This window comes from Leptosomus discolor, chromosome 8, assembly GCF_034619465.1.
Source record: "Leptosomus discolor isolate bLepDis1 chromosome 8, bLepDis1.hap2, whole genome shotgun sequence".
Lineage (NCBI taxonomy): Eukaryota > Metazoa > Chordata > Aves > Leptosomiformes > Leptosomidae > Leptosomus > Leptosomus discolor.
In genome coordinates this window covers 32,214,408-32,241,292 of record NC_141398.1, presented here as the reverse complement: position 1 = coordinate 32,241,292, position 26,885 = coordinate 32,214,408, and the positions used below count along the sequence as shown (strand labels likewise).

The 26,885-nt window shown below is 39.0% G+C and overlaps 1 protein-coding gene across 1 annotated transcript in view; it reads left to right on the top strand.

Annotated features, from left to right (window-relative positions):
- Positions 1 to 19,335, top strand: part of LOC104353840 (uncharacterized) — a 176,041-nt gene extending 156,706 nt beyond the window's left edge. Inside the window, exons 27-30 of the mRNA XM_086468791.1 lie at positions 8,107 to 8,232; positions 14,624 to 14,911; positions 16,937 to 17,062; positions 19,252 to 19,335. Of these exons, the coding sequence (XP_086324917.1) occupies positions 8,107 to 8,232; positions 14,624 to 14,911; positions 16,937 to 17,062; positions 19,252 to 19,335 (624 nt within the window). The remainder of the gene's footprint in view (positions 1 to 8,106; positions 8,233 to 14,623; positions 14,912 to 16,936; positions 17,063 to 19,251) is intronic.
- Positions 19,336 to 26,885: the final 7,550 nt, after the last annotated feature.

Sequence of the window (26,885 nt, the reverse complement as noted above, 5' to 3'; positions counted from 1 at the left end):
TAGTCTGTCCCTAAAATCTTCATTGCTGAGTCTTAAGTCATGATCTTGAAAGCTGCACAGTTAATTTAGGAGATCAATGCATGCTTTGCAGCAGTTTTACTTGTAGATCTAAATGCAATTACATATAAGAAATGTGCTTTAATAATTGCAGTAAAACTTCTACAGATCCTACCTTTAGCTGTTAAAGGATGTAATTATACATTTGTGTATTTTATAGGTCAGGGCTTTCTACTTCAGTTTCAAATTATTCTATAAGTTAATGAATTTTAAAACTATACACTGACTAGTGAGAAGTTTGCTGCCATGAGGCAAATACACCTGAGCTTCACCACTTGTTGATGTTGCTGCCCCTCAGGAGCAGGTTTTTTGTGTCTGCTGCAGCTAGACACGCAGTGGTACTTGAGTGTGGTTAGAAAATAATTTTAGACCTAGAAGGCTGCATTGCAACCGTAAGTATAGCTTTTAAGAGTGTAGGAAATGAAGACTGCATGGGCTTCTTGGGATAATCTGTCCAGTCTGCTGCTTCTGTGGACAACTCATTGTGTATAAGCATTTTCAGTTTGAATATTTAGAGCTAGTGCTTACCTAAACCTAGTATAGTTTAGGTATTTTGTCCCCAGTGATTCAATGCAAAGGTTTTCCTGGATCCTTACGGTCTGTTTGATCAGAAGTCTCCTCTTATTCTCAAGCCTCAATTTAATCATTCTCAGCTTTCACGCGTTTATTTGGGTCACCCTTTGGTGTAAATAAGACTTCTCTCTTCCAGAAGTTTAGCTTCATAATCTAATTTCATGTTATCTGTTTTCTGCCAGAATGGGTAAACACTTCACCAGAAGAAACAAGGCAGGCTCCTCTTTTGCTTTTCATTCCCCTCCTCACTACACCAGCAGTGGTGAAGGAGGGAGGTCTCTTCTTCCATGGTGGCGAGGACAGAGATCGTCACCTATTCTCTCCCTGTTGTAGGAACAACAGCTGCCTTTCCTCTTTCTTCATGATCGGCAAGCCTTTTTCTCCCCACCAGAGATAACATATTTGTACAAAATGCTGTCTTGGGACTGTAGGAACATGACCTCTAGGAACAGGGGAGGTCTGTGGCAACTGCGACGTCCTACCTTCGTGTATACATCTACCTTGTCTGCAGAGTCCACAGAGCGAGAAAACAACCAATTTCAACTTCTTTTTCCTCTCTTTTGGGAGAGCTAGGAACTGAAGGTAGCATGCACCTTCTTCCTGCAAAAGCGTCATGCTTTTCATTACAGTAACCTATCAAGGGTGAAAATATAACTATTTCAATGTAACTTTTTGTTTGTGTGTTCACTTTTATTAAGACACTCTGAAGACATGTAACTCTGAAGACAGAAAAATGAAAAGGCTGTGACTTTTTCATTTCTGTGACTTTCAGGAATCATACCTGAAAGAGCCATAACATCTATTCCTAATTACTGCAGTGGGACCTCATTAACTTAAGCATTTGGGGACTAAGATCTCTCCATTGGATGCATAATACTTTGTGCTATTACAGCATGGTGGTTGCTGGTATTGGTTGGTGTTCTTCAGAAATAATATTTATAATATGAGTAAATGACCAATTTGGCAGAAAATAACACAGAAAGGATAACTTTGAAAAGCATGTGCAAATGCAGATGTTGTTCAGAGGGTACCACCAGCATGAGCAGTAGGTTCTTAACATTCAGCTAACGGAGGTGTGTGTGCAGCCTAGCAAGCTCTGGTTTATTGGGGTGGTAGTATATCCCTCATCAAGCACACTGACATGAGAACAGTATTTAAATTACCAGGTCAAATTCTTCCTCAAATTCATGTGTTCAACTCCTAGGGACTTTACCTCAGGTATGCTTCTGTATCTATAGATATTCTTCAATGGGCGTAAGAGGAATTTTGCATAATCATGCTTTAAAGTTCTTGAATGCTTGTAAAGAATTTACATTATATTCACAACCTCACCTACTCATTTTTTTTTATTTCAGTGAAAGCAAGATTTTCTCGTAACCCTAATTCAGCAAAGCACTGAAGTGTGAACATCGTTTAAGCCAAGGAGCCAAAACATTCACTTTAATAATATGTTCCTTTTTATTTATTTTTTTTTTTTACAGTAAGTAAGGCCAGTTTCTAAGTGCTGTGTGCAGGAGTACACTAGCCAGGAATAAATGTCTCTCTCTTCAATCACTTCTTCAAAATACTTATTTCTTTAAGTGTGGTATTCCCATTAAAGGTCTAACTTTGCTGGTATAAGTAGAAATTTCATGTCTCGTATGAAAAGTAGTTTTATAGGTTTCATAAGCATGAAGCAAAAATAACTGTTTTCAAAGGAACATTAACTACAAGGTGACATGTATAAATTGCCCTAGAAATGTTAAATAAAGAGATTTTTTTTAAAATGTACAGCATAAAAATTATAGAGGTTAAACTTGTAAGTGCAGTCATTTTATCATAAGCGTTGTAAAACTCAAAGAGTTCACACGCAGTAAAACCCATTTTCCTTTTTACCTATAATATATTTCTTCTTTATAGTATTCAATTTAAGTGTGTCTAACCAAGGAATGACCTTCCCAAAATAATTCACTTTTCATGCTTTTCCTTATTGATTAATATTATGTTATTGTAATATATAGAAAATTATTGAGCTTTAGCATTTTAATTGTATTTGAAATCCATGCAGAGAAAAGTTAATGATAGAGGTACATGTTTGCTGTCTACACGGTGATAACACCAACTCAGTGATTTTTATCTTGACTTTTGCTGACTGGAGTTGATTTCTCATTATAAGGGCAGAGATAAGTCACTTTAACTCAGCAAAAAATCAGTTTCTTATTATAGGCCTAGTAAATCTCAGCAAGAGAAAGATTTTGTGTAGTATGATTTTATCTATCAAATAAACCTACACAAATGTCAAGGATTCATCCAATTTAAACTTACCGGATAAGAGAGATTTGTTTTCCCTAATTACTTGAAAAGTACCTAGTAGTAATAGGATAAGACAGTGTAGGTGACTAGTCAATTACTTAGTTTAAGCTATTTACATCAATCCATATGCTATAAATGTCTAAACTCTCTTGCATTTCTGGAAAAGTGAATAAAATCATGTAAGTTTATTTTGAATACAAGATCAGATATGGTATGCTGAGTGACACTTAAAAAGAATGAAACAGTAACTGTAGCTTATTTTCTGAAGCAATCTTGACACTAATGCTAAATTACAGCTTGGAAACATCTAGCATTTTTACCTTTATGAGAAAAGACTTTTTACATATTTAACATAATTCTAGGGAAAATATACTAGAATTATGTATAAAGATATGTACACTGTAACCAAAGGGCATTTATATTCCCCAGTAGAATACTTACAATGATTTTATTGCCATTTGGTGTCATTTTCTAACAGATATAAAATACAGCCAGTAAACAAACTAGACCTTAGATTTAAGCTGACAGCTGTTCCTTCAGAAGAAATGTTCAGATATTTAATCTTAAGAACACTGAATATTTTACAATTGTTTGAGCAAACTATACTTTTAGCCTGTGAAGGATTGTGTGCTTTTCTATACAGTTCTTGGATCTGATAGTGACATTAAAAAACAACCTTAGAATAATCTACACATTTGTCGCTCCCATGTATTCCCTGAGCAAATCAAAAAATTGTCTTATGTTTTATTCTTAATTCCACAAATTGTCTTTATATATGCAATGTTACTATGAATATTGGGCCCTATTTTTTCTCCTATGTGCATAAGCCATACAGTTGACTTCAGTGCAGTTTATGCATCTGAGTGCAGCTTTTTCTGGCTCAAACTTTATTATAACTTAAGGGAATAAATTGGCCAACTTTACCGCAGAAGCCCCACAGGAACCGGAAAGCTCTGCCCTTTACAAACCATAAGTCAGATCAGCTGAGGTGAGTGGGTGAGGACTTCTTGACTGGGGAGAGGCTGAACAGAGGTAATTATTTGGTGTAAATTGGCCCACAGTAGATGGCTTCAGCAGCATCATGCCAGGTCATTCACAAACATGGCCAGTTTACAAGGAGCCAGTTTCCTGGAGATCCCTGTAAAAGTAGGGATTAACAGCAAAGGTTTATCCCTCACATGAGAGATTCCACCCACATTAATGCATGCATTTGTGCACATACTCCTAGGCTGAACAGGCTTCATCACATGCTGCCCACCTAATTCTGTGATCTAATCTTGTTCCATTGAAGACCAGTAAAATTTTGCAACTGTTCAGTGGGAGGATCCCTCTCAACATGCACTGAGATTCAGTTGGGAATCATACACCAAAAAAGGCAGCTAAGGGATACTCCCCTGGACACAGGCAATCAAGTCAGTACTGCCTGCAAACTCACAAACCTTTTGTTGAGGGTCATAGCAGTATTGCTAGTTCCCCTGCAAATAAGGAGTAAACTGAACTGGTTTAAGTTATCTTCACTAGTATATATTTCTCCTTTAATGCTATAATTCAATTAAAGATAAACAGTTTAAGAAATAAGTTAGTTGTCCAGAGAGCTTTTTTCACCCTGCTGAAAAAGTGAGAACAAGAAAAAGATTTTTCCTGGAGAAATCTCATATTTGTATGGTTTTCTCTTAAATTGATCCAGCTTATCTCACATGTGACATGTGAATCCTGTCCTGAAATGGACCCAGTTTGTTGCTCCTTGCCCTTGTGATGGCTAAGCCAACCCATTTGTTGCTGATGAAGGGGACGCGCACACTGTGTCTTAGCCTAGGAGAGGTCTCCATACCTTCTGTTTTGGGTTGTTTACCCTTAACCCATAAAATTAAGTCCTTACTTCTTTTCAGTAAATTGAGGTATAGTCTGAAATGGAAACTGTGTCTATTAATTATTAACCTATTAAGATTATCAACTACAGTCAAGGCTATACTGCTGTATGCAACAGGATGGAAATGCAGGAGGCAGCCTTGCAGCATGTGGCCATTTCTCCTCTCTCTAGTTTTCTCCAGATCCCAGCTTCAATATACTCTCTGCCCCAGAAACTCACAGATCCATGGGGAAAAAGATGTATTTCCATCAAGATGCTGTGTCCTGCTTATCTGTGGTGGAGGTTGTGGTCTGATAGAAGGACAAGGAAAGTGATGAGACAAATCCATCACTGTGTAGCAGCGGGATGCACAGGCTATCAGATAAACCAAAAATGACTGAAATACCTACACTGCAGCACTATAGCCTTGTTCTGTATATGAATATGCAATTTTAAATCATGCTGGCTTCTTTATTACTGGCAGAGAAGATGGGGTGAAGAGCAAGGGTTACACACCTAGCCAACACATACACAAATATTTTACGGGCATGGATATTTCCATTTATTTTTCCTTCGGGGCCTGAGGAGTTAGAGCTGTTTCATTTGGATGTTCACAGGAGGGATGGGAGCAAGTTCAAGTGCATCCATTCAGTCTGAGCCAGTGCTCACTGGAAAAATCTTGTCATATCACTGCGATTATGCTGTTTAACAAACAAACTGATAATTAACAGGTACTTTAAAAGTGCTATTTTGTGTTGAAACACTTCCCTTTCAGTTCCAACCTGCTTTAAACACCCAGATTTGCTGTATTTTTGGTCATTTTCTGAATGACATTATGCTGTGAGGGTAGAGTCACTGATTGCTGCAGAAGGTATTTTGTACTCTTAAGTGCTTATAATCTTTATTCATTTATCACGTAGTTTTACCTGAATCAGCAGTAAAATCTCTGAAGTCAAAGGATAATTGCCAAAACAACATTAACTTATTTTATCTGACTAAAAAAAAAAAAAAACCTTTAAAAAAGCACCTTGCAGCTACACAGATTGACAAAATGCATCAATTATATTTTTGCTCATTTTATAATTACACTGCAGTAAGCACACAGTGAACTTTACTACATGGTTGATTAACCATAAGTTTACTGCTATTAAGTCATTCTCAGAAGCAACAACTTGGACTTTGATTTAAGAACACAACTCTGCACAACATCTGATCAAGTCTAAAAATCTGACATATCCATACAAGCTTCAGTTTAAAGTACACAAGTAAAAATTAGCACCTTAAGTGTAGCAAAGGGTTGCTGTTGCTCTGGCCAGGCATGTTAGAGACGTGAACTATCAGATTTGAAAGAGCTTTTGGTATGTGTTAACCAACACCAACAGAAAGGCTTTTCCAGTGCTCTAAATACCCCCTATATCCTCTTTTTTACATAGAAACAAGTCTTATGAGGAGCGGCTGAGGGAACACGTGTTGTTTAGTCTGAAGAAAAGGAGGCTGAGGGGAGACCTTATCTCTCTACAGCTACCTGAAAGGAGGTTGTAGCGAGGTGGGGGTTGGTCCCTTCTCCCAGGTAACAGTCAATAGGACAAGAGGAAATGTGAAATGGCCTCAAGCTGAACGAGGGGAGGTTTAGATTGGGTATTAGTTAAAATTTCTTCACTGAAAGGGTTGTCCAGCACTGGAACAGGCTGCCCAGGGAAGTGGTGGAGTCACCATCTCTGGAGGTGTTCAAAAGACATGTGGGTGTGGCATTAGGGACAGGGTTTAGTGGTGGACCTGGCACTGCTGGGTTAGCAGTTGTACTCAGTGATGTTAAAGGTCTTTTCCAACCTAAATGATTCTATGATTCTACGAAATTAGTATTCCATCTTCTGGGGAATTAAGATTAAATCTTCAGGTATACACTAATGATATTTCCATATTTTTTCTCAGAGTATTGTGACAGGAAAAATATTGCTGTTTCTGTTATCTCACTGATACTATAGGCCCCCTCTTTGTCTCTTCCGTCGTCTTGACTTTGTATATTGCGAAAGTGTTGATATGAAGCTCTCCCATGACGTTGTATCTCTGTTTGCCCCACAGATCATTTATGCCATGAGAGAAATAGCTTAGGACAATTTAAAACTGGACTATCTCTCAGTGTAAAAGAATAAAACTAATAATAAAGTAGGTGTTCCGTGTAAGTGGTACCTAGCTAAGAAGAAAGAGTAGCCTGGTAGGAAGAAACTTCCCTGGGATGCAGGATGCACAAGATCACTCCAATGTTTAACCATAGTTTTTTACATGAGGTGGGGAATATGCCCTACGTTGCCTGAATCCCTGTTTCAGAGGTAACAGCGCTTCCCAGCTTCACAGGTTATCAAACCCGGAAGATGCTTCACCAGACAGATTGTAAAAGAACACAAAAATACAATAGAAATTAGAGATTATTCCCATATATAAACCAGTGTTTTAATAATTTATTACAGCTATGTTAAACCAGGTTGAGAATAGCAAAATTCATTAAAACATTATGGTATTACTGGAGCAGTCTGCTTTTTCTATGCCAGCATTTGAGTAACAGCAGCTAGACAGGGATGGCGCTCTGTTACTTCTCAGTGTCTGAAATCTGATTTCTGCTCACATTCATCTGAGAAAAATTTCTCTTATATGGGCACTCCAGAAAGTGAAAACAATTGGAGCCAAGGCACTCTTGTGCAAAATGCCACACACATGACACAAGCTGAGGTTCTGACATGCAATGTGGTAACTGCTAATGAACTGAGCTGAATCTGATGCGGTGTCTTGGCTTTACAACCAGTTTCCAGTCCTATAACACATTATCTCCTCCTCGTGGCCATGAATTTGTTCTTTGAAGGTCTATTCTTTATTCACTCAAATCTCCATGTGTCAAGAACATCATAAGAAGAAATTATTAAAAGCAACGGGCGTAAAAATCCCCATTCCACTGTTTTACTAAAGCGTTTAGAGTGAGAAAAATTAGGTGAATTCACATTTCACATGTGTTTAAATTGCTAATCTCACTGCTCTATCTGTATTAGTGAATACATTTACAATAACTTTTACTTTATAGTATTTTGGCAGAACTGTTAGAAAAATTGTTATAAGCCTAGGAGTGGAACTGAACCATGAAAGCTAAACTGTAAGCTGTTATAAAGCTGGGTTATTAGTATGACAGAATAGAATTTCACACACACACAAGCTTCTAAGCTGCAATATTTTGAAAGCAAGAAGAGAGGGGTGGGGACGTGTAATCAAAGTCATCTATGTTCCCTCTGATATTTCACTGAACGCTACCATAATAATATGTTGGTTTTGTCCATTCTGTTTTTCAGGCATTTGGTGATATTACTGGAGAAAGTTTTTTTTGTAATGAAATGAGCACAGCCCAGGCGCGCATAAGCAAAATGGACAGCCTGCTGCATACCTCTTTACCTATCAAGCTGCGGAGAGGAGAAAGAGTACAGAAAGGTGGAAAGGGATTATTTTCAGTATCTATACCTAGCTGAAAAACAATGCTGATATCTAAGCATAAATCTACGGGAAGCATAGAAGAAAACAGCTAATTTGAAAACAGTTTCTCTTGGAAAGACTAGTATGCGATTGGTTAGGGCTGAAATTTCACAGTTGTGTTTCCCAGTGGGTCTCCATCCTTGAGTAATTTCATGGGTCTGTTGCAAGAGTCCCCAAGACTGAAGAGTTGTCATTCACCCAAACACTGTCACACTTTCCATTCAGAAACTCAGTATAGTAATGCAATCCAGAGCAATCTATCTGCAGCAAGATAGACTTTTAAAGTATACATTTAAGTATGCTGAGGGCAGGCTTAAATCAGCTGCTTATACATAATTAGGTACGTGTCCACACATATCAGTCTCAGTGCAAAAGTCCCAGTCTCTCGGACTTGGCTTGTGTTTTCCACTGTGTACTGAGCCACTAGACCCCTCCCAACACCTAGAGAAGTATATGCAGAGTGGAACATGCCTGTGTACATGGAGTTGCTAAGTGCAGTTGTCGCTGATCAAAGGTATAGCATCAAGAAGTTCGATGACAGAGAATTATGGAATGCATGGGGCATCCTTAGATGTCACTGTTATTACAAGCTATCAGTTTCCTCTTGTTTCTTACCCTGAGTCTCAGTACCAGTTCTGGCTCTGCTGGATCCCTGCACTTAGCTGAGTCTTATTGGTGTCAGTTTTCTGACGGCCTCCGAGGAGTAAAGTTCAGTTAAAAGTACCTTGTGCTACTTTTAAATCCAGGTAATCTTGTCTGCTGACACAGAAACCTTGTAAAGTTCACATGAGCACACAAAAGACAGTTTTTTGAAGGAAAACTGATAAATTTAGTGTATGGGATCTTGGTCCTGTATCCCTCTTGTTGGGGGAGGGAGGTCATCAGTACGCTGTTGCCTCTATATTTACATCATGCCTTTCTCTCTCTTTTTCTGTTCTTCAGGAAATCATGCTGTCTCCGACAAGCGCTAATTCCTGCAGTAAGGCATTGTCCACAGGGTTGCTTACATCCTGATCCACTTCCACGGTATGGTTACTGCCTGACAGGATTTACGGTTCTGACATCAGCACCTCTGTGTGTACAGCATTGTCCTGCAAATGCTCCATTCATAGCTCTTTTGTGGCTTCAACAATCTTTCCAGTGTCGTGAGCTCACTGGATGAGATCACAGATTGGATCATCCAATGTAATTTTTTTTTTTTTTTTCTTCCGAATAGTGGGATATTCCTAGATTTCTCAGGTTTGCTTGTTCCTGCTTTTTCAGGTTTGCTTGTATCTGCTAGTGGTGGGGGGGAAAATGTTGCTGATTTGTCTTTCAAGTTTCATAACTAAAACATTGACACTGTTTTCAGTAATTGGTCAAAGCACAACACTATCGTACTCTCAAGGCTGCAAAGATGCCCAGAAGCAGAAGAATGGTGGCTTCATGCCACCAGTTCTGTAGCCAAGTCACAACAGGCTGCAAAATTTACAAGATCCCAGAGACGATCATTTTGCTGGGGGTCTTAACATTGGTCAGACCTGCTTCCCTGGGAATTACAGTGGCTTAAAGTAACCTGGAGGTTATCCTTCTGCTTTCTTAGTAATGCTGAAGTATTGCTCACTAGTTTGAACCCGTTAGAGCCTATTCTATTTGGTTTCACACAAGCGCATCAGAAATGAAGTCCATGCCCCAAAGGCAAGGACTATGAGAGACAATAGAAGGAGAAGGTGGGAAGGGGAACAAAGGCAGGAAAGATTAAGTCACTTGTCCAAGGTCATCAAAATCAGAGGCAAGTGCAGAAATAAAGGGCAGACTGCCAGTGCCCTGACTTTTCGTCTTCCCTGTAGCAGGATCCTTTTTGTCCTGAAAATGTAGACGGAAGAGGGAAAGAGTCTTACCTTCTCCTATTTTGAATCATCCATGTGAACACTGTAATCAATTAACATAGTAGTCAGTGATGTTTTTCTAATGTGTGTGCTTTTCTGGTGTCACACTGGTATAGTAAAATATTTTCAGATGCAATTACCTTTGCAAGATCTTTCCCAATGTCTTGAACATTGTTCATTAATTTTGATACTTAAATCTATGGTTCTCACCCATCTGGATAATCAGTAATTGATACCACATAGTAACCCAGAGGTTTAAATGTCAGTCCTGAAAGCAGTTTTTCTCTGGATATTTGAGATAATAATTTGGTTTCCACTATTTTTTTCTTTTCTTTATTTTTTTATTTGTGTACACGTGCTTATGTGTGTGCTTTTGAGTTACACACGGACAGAAACCGTGTTAAAAATCTTCTGAATATCTACAAGACGTGATGTGATTTTTGTGGGTTCTGTTGCATCAGATATTACTTGGGTGACTTCGCTCTGTCATAACAGGAATAAAATTCCCTTTTTGAGGTCTGCTTTACCTGTTGACACTTTAAACTATTGTACATAATACAATAGAGTAACTAACTGAAGATAAAACGTCCAGTCCCAGAATTTTTCTGTGGATTTTTTCTACCTGAGCAGACTTGTGTTTTTCACCAGTTACCCCAGATGCTAGGGTAATGCTGATCACCCCATAATGAGCGAACAACACAAACAATGCAGTGGAGGCCAGTAGGCTTGCTTGTGTACTTGACTGTCCTCTGCTATAAGTTAAGGTGGTGATCTGTAACCTGCTGCAATTTGTGGGTAACAGTACCGAGACAACAGCATGCTGTGGGCAGCGTCATACTATCTGCATCTTCTTGGCCTCAGTTTTGTCTTTGAATATGACTGAATGCAAGGGTAAAAATCCCTTTGGACAATACAATATCCTAGGTTTCCCACCACTGAGTTAAGATACCCGTCTGGTTCTGTGAGATTTTCATTTCAGTGTTGGTAATATGCTATTATTTAGTCTGATGGCAAGACTGACTTCATGTGTGGAGCCACCACACCTTCAGTTCTGACAGGACTACACTGATTTTTTTTGACAAATGTAGATCTGGTCCTGAGACTTTGTTCAGCATGGAGGATTGATTGACCACTTTTATTCCCTCAGTTATGTTGACATGTCTCCAATGACATTCATCTGATCTGAGATGTACAATTCTGCAACAGTACATGTTCTTGAAAGCTGAAATGAAAGTATGCTTAAATATTAAGTAAATTTACCTTACATTTTTGCTGAAAATGTAGCATCCTACCTATCAATTTTGGTTAGTTACATCCTATGAGTTCCCGTGGTTGTTGATCAATATACATGGTGTGGCATTGGCTTTGAAATTGTTTTCTGAGGTGCTCTTATCAGCAACATCATCCATAATGCTCAGTTATAGCTGGATAGTAATTGCCTGTATATGCAGTGTTCCTTTATAACAATTTTGTCCTGTGTAGCTATATATACGTAGTCATTACTGGAAAGTGTAAATAAAGAATCCTTTTAGTGGTGTAGTTTCCCTGGGTACCTACTGTGCTCTTATTATCTAAAACATACTCCCCATCTGTAGTTCTGTTCTATTAAAGGAATTAAAAATTAAAATGCTTGTTGTAGATTGGAGAGCAAGGTCTATTAGAATATATCTAGTGCTAGGCTCACAGTACAGTAGATAGATTACACTGAGCACCAGTTAAGCAAGGGGATGAAAAATGAGTGATTTTCATCATTCAGTTAAATATAGTGCTAAGTGGTATGTGCTAGCATTAAAAGCAAATTACTTAGCACTTCACCAATCACAGCATGAGAGCATTCCATTGGAAGCAGTATTTCCAGTGATGTTCAGTCCTCAGTTTTATTAAATAAATCAGCTGTTAATGCTTAAGGAAGCAGTTGAAGATGTATTGCTATGATAATAAAAAGATTGAAAATGTAAAAATAAAGAGAAGCAGTACCTCATTTTAATTAAATGCCTCAATAAAAAGTCCTCTCAAAAACAAAACAGCAAAGTGCTGGTAGATCTGTAATATTTACATCTTCTGTATCTACTTTAGGTCTTCCTTTCTTACTAATGAATATGACATTTCTTTTTTTTTTTTTTTCTTCTTCTTTATAATGACATCTTTTTTTCTCGTAAATCTGCTGCCATGTCACTGAACATTTTGATGAGCTTTTCTGATTCCTTCTGCTATCTCCTTGATAGGATATTATTATCCAGTAATCTAGAGAAGGTGAGCCTGATCCTCAGCACAGGTACTTCTTGGCTGCTCAGTTGAAGATGATGGAGATGTGAGAATTTACACCAGAAGAGGTTTTGACATTGAGGTCTACCTTTATATCATGCAGCAACATTATTTCCTCCACAACAATAGGCGTTGGGAGGCTAACCGAATACGTGGAAGTTGCGAGAAGTCCTAAACCTTTCCAAGTCTCAGACTATTCCTAGGCTGCCTCCTCCTTCTAAACAGAAGCCACACAGCAAAAGTCCTGGAAACGACACATGCAGGATATGGCCCAAGCTCTGAGCCACAGCTGCATGTTCACCAGCAAGATCAAACATTAGAAGGACAGAAAATTACAGTTCAGGTATCAAAATTACAATATTAGGGAGACTATGCATGAAGCTATCTTGAGTTTTTCTTGTAGTGTCATGCTTTGGGGAATCCATTTTTGAGTTTTCTTTTATGACTAGGTTTGAAGACAAAAGTGTAGGAAGTGAGGGACAAACTAAAAAGTTGAAAACCAAACTCTCCTGTCAGCACATAATTGTAGGAGCTCATACACGGAGTAAAATACCGCCTCTTCTGGGATTCTTTGTAAAAATGACAAATCAGTTGTTTTCTATGGTCACGGAGGAAGGCTGAGGGGTAATCAGCTTCAATTTATTGCAAATACTATTTCTTTATGGTGTTTGGAGACAGGGCAAACAACAATACCCAAGGGATAAACTAGATATAGTTCATCTATTTTTAGTACAAAGGTTGGCTGGAGATGTTTTCTTCTGGCCCTACATTTCTGGGGTTCTGTGAAAATTACTAGATCTGCCCAAAGTAAGAACCTTTTCCATTTGTGCTTAACACTTTAGTGAAATTGGTGTGGTCCTATACAGCAGAAGTCTTTCCATTAATAGTACAGGATTACGATGTTGGACCTGAAAGAAATATTTTGTAAAATCTTGATTTATTTCAAAACATTTCCTTGCAAAAGCCAAAAGTTAATATTTTACAATATATGTTCTAGAACAAGGCATTTAAGCAATGCTTTCTTCTCTTGGTGCAGCAGATTTTGATTCTCATTTCTGTGTCTTCTTCTACTTAGATGTGCACTCAGAAGCACTATTTTTTTTTCTTGTTTTACAAGATCTTCGTTCCTTAAACCTTAAAACAACACACATTCTTATTGGTACCATTATAACCTTTTCTTCTCAAAACAGTTAAGGACATGATATTTAACCTAGTTTTCAAAATATGGATTTACTTTTTTTTTCATTTTCTTGGCTGACATGTAATTGTTCTGATGCATCTTTTCTGGGTATGCCAATCCTGTCGTACACACTAATATGAAATAATGACACAAGGTTGACTTAACTAGACATAATAGGGCTTATTTCTAAAACATTCTGTATGGGAGGTATATGAACAGATCTTACTACTTGTTAATGAAATTGGAGAAGTTCTGCATCTGCACTACGGCATATATTTATAATAGCATCCTACTCCAAAGGCGCAGAGTGCTTACATAATAAAATAAAAATAAAAAAGAAGGGACTCCACACAACATTGTTTAAGATAAATTTTAGAAGTTCACCACATGATAGAAAACATAACCACATTGAATTTGGAACAATAGACTATCGTTGCTTCTAAAACCAGTGCATGAATGTGTTTGTACATGTTGCTCATGTGTATAGAGGGATAGCAGGACAGATTTCAGTGGCCAGACTGTATATTTCAAACCTTTTCAGAGTTTTGTCTGCTGTCTGTGCTGTTGAAGTCTTTCTTTCCTATTTTTGAATTAAAAACCAGTTTTTGAAGGCTTTTGTCTTTTTCCTCACGTATTATTTGTGAATATATCAGAGAAGCTCTAATCTGTTGGAGAACGTGCATTACTTTTTCATAGAATTTTTCAAATTAGAGGGGGAAAAGTCTAAAATTTTTCACAGTCTCGTCACATGTCTTTTCTTTAACAAGTGGTAACAGGAATTGGTTACAGGCTCCTGTTTTCCTTTTTTTTTTTTTTTTTTTCCCCCATTTTTCTATTTAGAAAATTAGCATTGGTACTGCAAAGCTTACCACATTACATTGACCTACTAACAACTCTTAAATGCTGGCTTTTGTCTATGAATCAATGGCCTTATGCACATGAATCCAGCTCATCAGGAACACAACATTTTAATCAAGGCTGGGACTGTACTTCTAAGCCACCGGGTTGTTTGTAATCCTCTGACAGCCAGAGGGATTTTACAAGGAACGTCACAAGAGCTGGTACAGGCACAACTTGGTCCAAAAAGAAAATAGTGAGATCAGATTAAGAGCTGTTACATTCAGGTTTCTAATTTTTAACCTTTCCTCTTCCATCCTTGCTATTGTTGTGGACACAAGATCTCCTTTAAGCGCAGCTGTGCCACCTGAAAATCATCTGCAGCTGCTTTTTCATGCAGGAGCAGCTCCCGTGGGAGCTCTCCCTCACCCATTTCAGGATGAGTGGAGCTTTGCAGGGCTGTTTTATGTAAAACAGGTGAGAAAGCATTCACATGAGCAAATCCACTAGCAGCTCTGAGTGCAGTCATCTTTGAGAGGAGGGTGGTGAGGACAGGTGAGGGTGATGCTATTATTCCTTCATCCAGCACAGCTGTAACTGAAGTGGATTTCTGTTCTGTGTGTGTTTGTCTGTCTGGTTTAAAGGTTTATTTGGAAGTCCTGTGTTTCTTATTTGATTACAAATGTTGTGAGTGGTTAAGACAGATCTTTCAAGGCGAGAGTCCTCAAGGACAGTTAAGTGGTTGGGGATGAAACATGGACTTTAGTGCTCATTTTAGACTGAGATGAAAAAAATGCAAGAGGTGTATGCCATGAGAATGCACAAGGAAACAACACTAAGAGACTACACCTACATCAGCAGTAGTACAGGACAGGGGGAACAGATCTGTAGAGGAAAACTGCTGATGCTGAAGCTCTGGCATCCATGTCACAAGGTTATGGGGATTTACTTCACACTAGTTGTAATCTGGTCCTATGGACTTAACACCCATTAGGAGCTGGAGTAAGATAGGTTTATTCCTGGAATAAACTTTCAGGAAAAAATTGGAATAGTCTTCCAGCCTGGGTTCACTAAGGAACCAGTGAATGTGCCCCAAGACTGCCACAGTGTGAAGCAGAAAGCACAGTGGCTCATCTAAGACATTACTGTAGAAACCTCTGAAGCTACCCGTGCCACCTTGTTTGGGAGCAGGAAAGACATAACATGTCCATCTATCAGATCAAAGTTGATGCCTGTCCGCTAAGGGAACTTACTCAGCTCTATAGTGGTTTATCCCTCAGCACTACTAGGTTGTCAGCAAAGTTATTAAGCAGCTATATGTTTTAAAAATCATAAATAATCCTACTAAGGTATTAGCTTTCTCTCTAATATTGCCATATCCCTGGTGATATGTGCCCCCTTTCAGCTTTGTCAGGATATATGGGGAAAGTAAAGGGAGCATGAGCTCTGTTTAGTTCAATGCTTCATCCACCCAGGTATGTGACAACCATATGTCAGATAAGAATTCATGAAAAATATGCTTTATTGTTAACAACATAAATATATTTTCAAACAGAAAAAAAATCAGCTGTATTTTATGAGGCTTATTATTATTACTATTATTTCAATTATATGCTCTGCTACTGCTGTTTTCATAATTCCTCTTTTCTGCTCTGAGGCAGAAGTTCAACCCATGCTTAATCTACAGCTCATGTACCTTGGGGTAGAGAATATCACTAAAATGGGAGTTGCCAACCAGCTTCAGACTTAACAACTGTGTAGAAGGAGTGGAAGCCTTTGCGTCCTCTCTGAATACAGTGACCATTACTACAAAAAAGCAAATAGGCTATTGGTTATGACCTTGGCTTTCTTTAGTACGCTTGCCAGCTTCTCTATGTGGCTGTGCATAATTATGTGTGGTGGATGGGAAGTCCCATTCACTCTGCAGGCTGCAGCCCTCTGCTGCCCACTCAGCTGGGGCATACACAGTCCTAGCTGTGATATTCCTGGGTAAGATGAAACAAAAAGATGCTGCAAATGATACTGCTTCAAATGAAGGATGTGATCGGAGGACTTCTCAAGGCTTCTGATCAGATGGGACCTGAATGGGAGAGGAATGGGGCCTTATACAAGGTCAGAGCTTCGTCAGTGAAAGCTACAGTGTTTCTACTGGCTTTAAAACGTTCCTGAAAGGGGAGTGATTTGCCTGGGTAATTAGGTCAGGATTGTAGTAGTTTGGCTTCCTTTTATCCTTGTTATGTGGATAACTCAGATTTATTTTTTCTTCTCCAGAGGCTCAGCAGTACAATTTCAGAATTGACATGGTGCTTATCAGAAGTTAGTAATTGGATAGCGCAACCCATTTGTTTGATAAAGCTGAACTGTTCATTTTTGGTTTCTGAAAGCTAATAGGCATTGTTCCTTCTTTGACATTTGATTTTAATGGCTGTAATGTTGCTCCTGTCTCAACAGCTATATGTCTGGGTGTTTTCCTTGACTCCATGCTTTCTCTGTATGCTGCAGGAGGCTGTTTTTAACTCTTTAGCTTCTGGCATCTGTGGTAGTTTCCTCACTCCTCCAAATGCTGCTGTATCTCATGGAGCTGTGAAAGGTAATGTGCTGGGATTCAGCAGTGAGTTAACGCTGAAGGTAGAAGTGCAGTTTTTCCCAAGTCTCCATTGCTCCAGTTAGCTCAGAAATAGTGTAATCATGAAAAAAAAAATCTTCATTATAGTTTTGCACCAGTATGATCCTATGGAAGTTGGTGAGGTGGGGTGAAACTTTGGTAAAAAAGGGATCTGTGAAACTCCTCTGACTGTATCATCTGCTGTTAATGGAGTTCTATGAGGTACCACTTTTGTTACTGTAGTACTGGCTTATTTAAGCTCCTTTTTCTTTGGCCTTTGAGCAAAATCAATTCATGAACTATGCAACACTGCTTTAAGGCTCTTTTTATGAGACTAGCCTAATCTACATATGGCATTGTCCCTACTTTACAGTCTTTTAATTGGCTACAAACAGCTTACCATATTGATTGAAAAATTCTTCTTGTTACATTTAGAGCTATAGCTAATTATGATCTTTCTCCTTTTCTTGTCTTCTTGATTTGTAGTTCACATTTCCTTCTCAGGAGCACCCTCCTTTCTTTTTCAGCTCAGAGCCTCCTCTACTGGAATTCATTCCCACTTTGGTTTCATAAAACCTTGTGTCTAAGCTGCTGCTCTTGCCAAGATGCTGAATAAGATGGACCACTGCTCTGGGTCTAGATGGCAAAATCTGCTTTCCAAAAAAATACTGGGCAGCTCTTGATAGTATCATTACATCAGCTAAAATTGGATGTTTAGAATATATTTCGGTAGTGACATAGAAAATGTAAATTAAAAAAAAAATTAACCCCAAGTATTTTGTGTAGTTTTATGGAGGCTAAAGAGAGGTTATGTGGAAAAGTTCAGTCAGTAAACAAAATACATATTTCCTTACAGTTAAGTACAGTAGAATCCTTACCGAAAGGGCTGTTAAAAACAATGGTTGTCACTCTTGATAACTGTAAATATGTAGCAAAGTTAATTCATTAACTTATTATTATGGAAGGAATACCAGAAGAAAATGTTATGATGAAGTATTGTTTTCCAGAAATCTGACTGTAGTAATTTCTCCTAGCTTATGATCCAATGATCCATGAACTTCTAACTCCCACAAAAAAATGTGTTAAATATTGCAGAATATCCATCTTATTTTTAAGAGTGGTGCGTTAGACTGCTGTACAATCCTTACTGCTGATGTAATCAGTAGGAAATCAATAAGCAAGAAAGATGTGAAATGGCATGCCGTACTGTGTCACGAGTAAAGCTGATGACTGAAAAAATTCTGCTTGACACCCTGTGTTACAAACTGGGGGCAGAATCTTTAGCATAATTCAGGAACTCAAAAGTGAGTTATTCCAAGATCTGGAAAATGTTGTCATCAATCTCTTTGGAGTAAAACGTGTGAACTATTTTTATCGTTCCATGACTTTAATATCCATATTTGCTTCTTTTATGCCTTATTTTATGCATTTAATTCAAACGACAGCAAATGTGTTCTGGCTGTATGTCATATATATATCTAGCATATAATAGAACTATGATTAACTGTATGAATAATTACCAGTTGCAACTAAACAAATCAGATGGATAGTTTCATTAAGATGGTCATTATAAGGTTCTGGTCACTGCCCCCAGTCTTAGAAAAAAATATAGTTCTCTGAACCACCAATCTGAACTAGTGATAAAATATCCCAAGTAGGCTCACATTAAGCTGGATAATATGCAGGCTGCTTGATTTGTATTGAATATGTGTCTGGTGGCTGGAACCCACTGTAATGAACTAGCCCACAAATCACAGCTTAATGGGAATCTACTTATACATATTGCTTAATTAAAAGTTGTGAGCTTATTAACATGTGTCTTTTGCACTGAGCTTTGGGGATGTAATCTCTGCGCAAATAAGACTAGGTTGTAAAAGTTTTATAGATTGACAATGATATTAAATTCCATACCTTAATAACCCATCATTTTCTCAAAGCATAGTTCCTCTTCTGTGTTTATTCAAAGCTGTGACAAATTATTTGTTTGTAATCCTTTACTGTGTAGGAATTTGTGTACCTGTTTTATGTCAGAAAGCTAGTGCTGCTGATGTTCGATCTACTTCTGTCTACTTTTTTGGGTATTACTAGCTATTCTGGCTGGCATGCAGGCTCAGAGACTTTTTTTTTTTTTTTATTACAGAGGCACCCCATGGCACAACACCATTACTTAGGATTGTGCCAGTGTTTCCACTATAAACCTCTGTTTTCACAGGTTTATAACTGTACTGTAAAAATTTGCTTCGGGCTCAAACTTGGACTAGAAGTTCTGAAAGTGAGAGAGAACATTTTTGAATAATTAAAACAAAAATCTGAAGTATGTTGCTCTTTGTTACATGACTTAATTTCTGTATAGCTAGTTTCAGAAAGACTTCTGTCCAATTTTTTTCCATTTTTTTTTTTTTTTTTTTTTTTTTTTCCCCTTCCCTTATTTGACGTCCTAGCTGGGCTGTTTCTCCTTCATCTCAGCTAATTCCACTTAATGTTCATTATCGAGCACAGATACAGGCTGGGCGATGACTGGATCAAGAACAGTCCTGCGGAGAGGGACTTGGGTGTGCTAGTGGATGAAAGACTGAATATGAGCCAGCAATGTGTGCTTGCAGCCTAGAAAACCAACTGCATCCTGGGCTGCATCAAAAGAAGCGTGGCCAGTGGGTCAAGAGAGGTGATTCTCCCCCTCTACTCCACTCTAGTGAGAGCCCACCTGCAGTGCTGTGTTCAGCTCTGCAGCCCTCAATACAAGACAGGCATGGACCTGCTCGAGTGGGTCCAGAGGAGGGTCGTGAAGATGATCAGGGGCTGGACCACCTCCCCTGTGAGGACAGGCTGAAAGATCCAGGGTTGTTCAGCCTGGAGAAGAGAAGGCTCTGAGGAGACCTTATAGCGGCCTTCTAGTACCTAAAGTGGGCCTACGGGAAAGGTGGGGAGGGACTCTTGATCAGGGAGTGTGGTGGTAGGATGAGATGTAACGGTTTCAAACTGAAAAAGGGGAGACTGAGATTAGATATTAGGAAGAAATCATTTCCTGTGAGGGTGGTGAAGCACTGGTCACAGGCTGCCCAGAGAAGCTGTGGCTGCCTGCTTCCTGGCAGTGTTCAAGGCCAGATTGGACAGGTCTTGGAGCAACCTGGTCTAGTGGAACATGTCCCTGCCCATGGCAGGGGGGTTGGAATTAGATGATATTTCAGATCCCTTCCAACCCAAACCATTCTATGGTTCTATTGCTTTCATTTTACTTAAAAACCAAAACAAAACAAAGAAACAACAACAAAAAAAGCCGAACGAAAAAAAAAAAAAAAACACGATAAAGCAATTTATTGTAAGGCTTTAAAAACACAACTTCTGAATGAGTTACTTCTTTCTCTATAGAAATATTTAAGTTATTTCCCCCTGTTTGGCACCTCCCCTTAGAGACTTTGCAATAAGATGGTGCTACAGGGGAGAAGGGAGAGAATTGCTAAATGGAGATAGAGAAATGAGCTTTCAGAAGTTGTTGCAAGTCAGATTCCAGTGGTTTCGATGAGTATCACATACACCTAGTTATCCTTTCAAAAGAGAATCACATGTTTTCACATTACACACTCTGAATCACAGATCTGTGAAAGGGAAAGGAAAACAAAGCTCTATTCTCAGTAGTTTTGATGGCTTACTCTTCAAGAAATCTGCTTGAGGAAAGGACTGTTAGCTGTGGATATACCTCCTCCCCTTCATGCCTCACCCCCATCCTCTTGCCTTAATGTCCTGCCTGAGAGCACACATGCTGAAGAGCTTTGGTTTTCCCCAGCTGACCTCTTTGCCAAAAAGGCGGTTACAAACCATTTGAAACAGGTGTGCTTCTTCATGCAAGAAAGTTGTCTTCATTGCCAGCATCAGATCATTCTGAAGAAGTGTAAATGAAACCATCTCTCCTTAAAAGACTTGAATGTGAGAGGAGAGGAATTGACTCTCTACGACGGACTTGAACATGGGAGGCGAGATCAGTCTGAAGGGAACTGCACTAAGCTGCGTGATGTTTACCAAAGGTCTACACAGTTCTTGTACCCTTGAGAAGACAGGAGGATGGGTGCTATACCTTTGTCTCTGTGCTTTACTATCATGCTGTCCCCCCAAAAAAACACCTAGCCGGGGGACAAACAGGGATGATTGTTCAAACAGGGAGATGGGCAGCATTCTGGTATGGCAGATTTGTCAGATCTGACATAGACAGTCAGACCTGTGCAGCTGAGTTCACCCTGAAGTTTCTCTGCAGCAGTATAAATACTGAGCAGCACTTTGATATCTCTTCCATGGTACGCTGTCACCAAACCAGGATGATTACCCATCTTTGGAGATTGATGCTGTGGCACAAAGCAGAGCCCCACATCTGAGATGCTCTACAGGAAGGCATCTCCTCCTGGAGCTTGCGGTCAGTCACTGTCTGTCATGAGGCTGAAATGCTGTTGTACCTCTCAAAGTTTTGGGCTGAAAGCTTTGGGTTAGATCATTACTGGGAGCCTATAGCTAAGAGAGGTTTTTGTTGAGGGAAAGGAGGGACAGAAGGGTCTGTCACTGGAGAGGGTTCCTGAATGAACTGGATCTAGTTTCTACCCCAGTCCTTTGTATCATGCTGGGTGCCACAACGGGATCCCATTGCAACAAGCTGAGGTCCAACAGCCAGGAGACCTGGACCACGTTGTGATATTTCACAATCCTGGTGCAACAGGTGGTGCCTGAGTGAGTTTTACAGTAAGCATTATATAATAATGAGGTATTAATCACAAGTGACTAACAACTCAATATTTCTTCCTGAAACAGGATGCAGTTGAATATGTTGTAGTTGAAGAAATAAGTATTGTTCTCAATATATATGCTAAAATAAACTCTGTAACTGTTCTGTATTCATAGCAGTTAACATAACTGCATATGACAACTGAATAAGCTAAGTTGTAATAAAATATACATGAAGGATTTTCTTTTTGTAGCCTACAAATTTTGAGTCCTGTACACAGGCTGCTTTTATTCCAGTTGCTTCATTTTTGCATTCATCATCAGTTCTGACAGTTGAAAAAATAATTATTTCAGTTTGGCACAAAACTCAGTTATTTTGAACAATTGATTAGAAAAAGATCAAGTAAGATGTGGTTTTGATTTCAGACTTCACGACTGAAAGCATAAAGTATAGCAAAAAGGAATTTTGAAACAAATGGTTGTTTGAATTGTCAAAATGTTTAATTAAAGAATGAAGGCACTGACAGAGCTGAATGTTCTTGAAGGAAATTGTTTTGACAAGAAGTTCAGCAACACTTCCATATTTTCATAAATCCATTTGATGGCACCTTTTTGTCTAATAAAAATTTTCCCTCCTTTAATCCCAAAGCCACACTCTTAGGATCTGACTCAAGAAAGCAATTAAATACCACTGAAGTCCACAGAATTTGGGAAAGCATTTGAAGTCGTGAACATGCTAAGTTCCTGGCCTGATTCCTTTTGAACTTGTTCTTTAAAAATCTACTCCCTCTTAATTAGTTTGATTAAGTATCTTTTTGTCTGAGACACCCTCCATTGTGAAGAAAAGGAAAGTAAAAAGAGCTCGTTGGCAGCTAGACTAATGAGAAAATGATAATTTCTCTAATACCCTGCCAGGGTCCAGTAAAATACTACTCGCATTAAAATAAAAGTTATATTTCCCTAATCTTTTACAGATGTGTGATTCTTTTAAAATTATATTCAAATCAAAGACTTATTACTGTCTCAAGCCTCAGCACATTTGTTCTGAGAGGTATGTTTAAATTCCAGGGAAGAGAAAGGAGAATTAATTGCAAATGTCTTACATGCTTTTGTATCGTATCCTTTCCAAAATATTTTTTAACACTAAAAATGAAGTTATGTATGCCTTTTGAATATTCTCACTCATTAGGCAGCCAAGTATTGCAAGCACTGCAAGAATGTTTACGTGTTATTTTACCTGACTAAGAAACCCAGAGACAATAACCCCAACTCTCACTGTGTAATACAGACAGCTGAGCAATTAATCTGTGTGCACTTCTCATGTACATGTTGGTTGTGAGTAAACCTCACAAAGGGCAGCCAGAGAGACAGCCAAACCAATGCCAGGGTGCTAGAAGAGTGAGGGACAGCCAGCAATGGTGGTGCCATATGGGAGGTGCCTGGGGAGCAGCGGTGCATCACAGATTGCCTGGCTGCTGTCATGGGGATTGAAGGCAGCTGCTGATGGCAGTGGTGGAGGCTCCAGCAGCGACGATACTGCAATGTCTCTCTCGTCCAGGGGGAAGTTGACACGCAACCAGACATGTGCCTCCCTGCTTCTGGAGCCAGCCAAACCTCATCCTCCCATGCTGCCACATTCAGTGGCTCGCCAAGGCATTGAAGGAATGTGTGCTGGTCCTACAAAGGGAGTATCCTAATTCTGTAGCATCTGGGGTGTAAGTAACCACAAAATGTGCAAGACCTGAGAAAAATCAAGATATTGGTGCAGCTGATTTAGGAAGGAGATTTTCTACTGGTGCTCCTTCCGTGCTTCAGCAGCTGAGCACAAAGTGACACACCAAGACCAGAGGAAAATCCAGACCTAAGCAGTGATCACAGACACTCCTTAGCCTTTACATAGGTCACACCTAGATGAACAAAGACAAGCTGAAGCCATTAACTCCACACTTTTTGAGTCCTCTGTGTATGTGACTTGGACTTTCCCCAATACAATGTACAAGCGTACTTTCTCAGAGCTCTAATTGATGTTCAGACAGAACTTTCTTCATATTAATGGAATTCACAGTTAATCTTCAGGGAAAAAAAAAAATCAACATTTAAATGTGAAATTAGGTGTATACTGTTTAATCAAGGCTTTTCTGAATTAATTTACTAACTATAAGCATTCATGCTGGTTCTCTTTCAAAAGTTCCTTTGTTTCAATACAGCTAATAATTTTTACACAGTTACAGCTAATTATCAAAGAAAAACTAATGAGGCTGCTCATGACATAGTGCGAGAAGTATTTCTGTTAAGGTAGTATACTTCTCTTTTATTGAAATTCTCACAAATTTTTTTAGATTTTTCTTCTGTACTGCAGGTGTCCCAGGAACCAATTATGTTTTTTCTGCTACCCTGGAATGCCGTTGAACAGAATTCCATTTTCCACTGAAAAAAAAACTTCTGAGTACCCCAATGCTTCACAGAAAGATGAGTCAAATCCTTCATTTGCCAGTACCACATCAGCTTTCTGCCCAGACACTGGACCTGACAGAAAAGGTGCTATGCAATCCAGACTAAGTACCAGGAATGTAAGTAAAAGAGGAATATGGCCAAGAGAGGTGAGACTTAGAGAAGTACAAGCAGGTGGGCAGTAGGCCATAAGGCCAAAGTTGACTTTACCAGGCTGAAGTTTGTGGAGTGCAAAGTATAGAAAGAGTTATTTCAAACTAGAGAGTAATGAATGCCTGTGGTGCCTGACAAGTAGATGTGAGTCTCACTGTACTCCCCTGGATGAAACCTTGGTCCCTCCTAAGTCAGCTGGAACGCTGCCTGCCTGCACCGGGGAGCTGGCACTAACGCTACACAAAAAGCACTACACAGCGACCAAACAAAAGGGTATTGACAATACTGCAGGATGTGATCTGCTTCCCCTCACCCAGGCAAATAATCAGTAATTACTCAGGCAAGCAAGGCCCAGTTCAACTTCTTAGGTAATTAAGACAAACAAGGTAGGGCTGCTGGTGTAATGCTCTGAGAAAAGGCACTTGTGCTAATAGCTCCATGGGAAGAAAAAAAAAAAAAAAAAAAAAAAAAAAAAAAAGACAGAAGCTAACGATTCTCTGGATGTCTAAACTCCTGGATGAAAAATGGGATCCTGCCTTTGTTGTCTTGGCTTCTTGAGATTACTGAGCAGGAACGGAAGGAATAAGAGGTAAATTTTCAGTTATTCAGTCATGGTCTCAGAGGAAGTCAGTGCAGTGAAGAGATAAATGAAAATGTTCTTCAATTCTTTAAAAAAAATAAAAAGGAAATTTATTCTGAACTTAAACAGAATAATGAAAAAATCAGAGTATGTAGTTTTAAAGTAAATCCATGTACACATCTCGGCATATCTAGAACACTTACTGAAGGCTTTTCATATAATGCTGATGCTCTCACTGTTCATTCTGGCCTCTCATGAATATATCCAGAAATGAAAGGGCTCTCTTTATCCACCATACAAGTACAGTTGAAGTGTTGCCAGTGCAGGCTTTTCTTGTCCTACTATTCTATGCACTCCTAAAGGTGGGATGGACATTCATTCTCTTTGTCCTGGAGCACTCTGGACTATGATGCTAAGCAGGGGGAGGACTGTGTGTCCTACTTCTGAGGAATGAGACAAAAATACCAGTATTTTGCATTGGCTACTGGGTAATCATCCAACAGTAAAAGCACCTAAAGCCTGACTCAGTGTTTTTAGAAGACAAAGGGAATATTTCACTTAGTTTCTGTTGGGTCCTTTGTGCTCTAAGGCTAGATTTTATCAACTGAAAACCACAAAGCGCTATCTGTGCTGCGATAGATTTGTTTCCCTTACAAAGCAACTACTTGAAATTAACTGTTCCATAAATATTTGCATGACAAAACTGTAACTGAATCCTTATGTTACAGGGATAGTATTTACTGTGTTCAAAGCCAATCTGAAGTATACAGTGTGCAAAAGATTGGTCAATATTTGCAAATATGGCAAGTGGCTTCTGAGGCTGAGCTTTGCTGGGGGGGGATCTGTTTAGAGTGCTAAAAGGTGCTGAAAATTGGAGGTAACCAGACTCATTGGCACTTTTTGAAAATACAGTACTTGTCAGAACGCAGTTCCACATAGCTATAGCCAGGAGCGAACTGAAGCTGCCAGCCCTGTGGAAAAGTTAGGGTCTGTTGCTTTCGTTATTCTTAGCTCAAAGTCTGCTTAAACTGGTGAAAGATTTCTTGCCAGCTTGTTAGATTAAGGATTGCAAACAAAACCTTATGAATACCTACAATTAAATCCTCTGAATTAAACTTTATAAAAGCAAAAACATATATTTGAGTCAGTGCTTTGTTCTTTCCAAGCTTGGAAGTGCCAAGATATAGGGGGAAAGATGATTTTATTTTTTTAATTTTATTTTTTTAATATTTGAGCTCAGTTGAAAGACAGAAGTCTTGGCATTCTTACATCTGATTTTCAAGGGATTTCCTATCTAATAGCATAGAATCAGAAGGCTTGAATCGGCATCCTATCCTAACATCTGAGATTTGCTAATTGTTGGCTATAATGAGCACCTGATGCTCTAAGAAAACATGATTATTTCTCACCCTTCCCTTGAGAGGGCATATCATGTTGTGTTTCTCCATGCTAAATAGAAGACAAAGAGTGACTACTGGTGCCAGAAAAAATAAAATCAAGATATCTCCCAATAACTTGAGAGCCAATATATGTCACTGCTCTAGCTCCCTCTGCACTTGACATCATTTAAGGAGTTCTGTGTGAACCCACCTGGGAACAACAGAGACAGACAGCAATCAAGGCAGTCCTTCCTGAAGAAGCAACAGTAAGTCTGACAGAGAATGAGTTTATTTACTCCTTTGCTTCTTCAGACCTTCACAAAGCCATTTGGGAATTACACCAGGATGGATATGTGAATATGGCCACTGTGAACTCTATTTACTGGAAGAAATTTCTTACATTTCTTATTGCACACATTCAGCAAATGAAATTTCCTTGGGAACATGCGGTATCAGGGCTTTTACCCCTAGTCATCTCAAAATGTAATAAAACTAACACTTTATGATAAAAAGGAACTTACATTTAGGTGATGAGTTCGCTTAGCACTGCTGACTCTGTATTGCTGACTCGTGGGA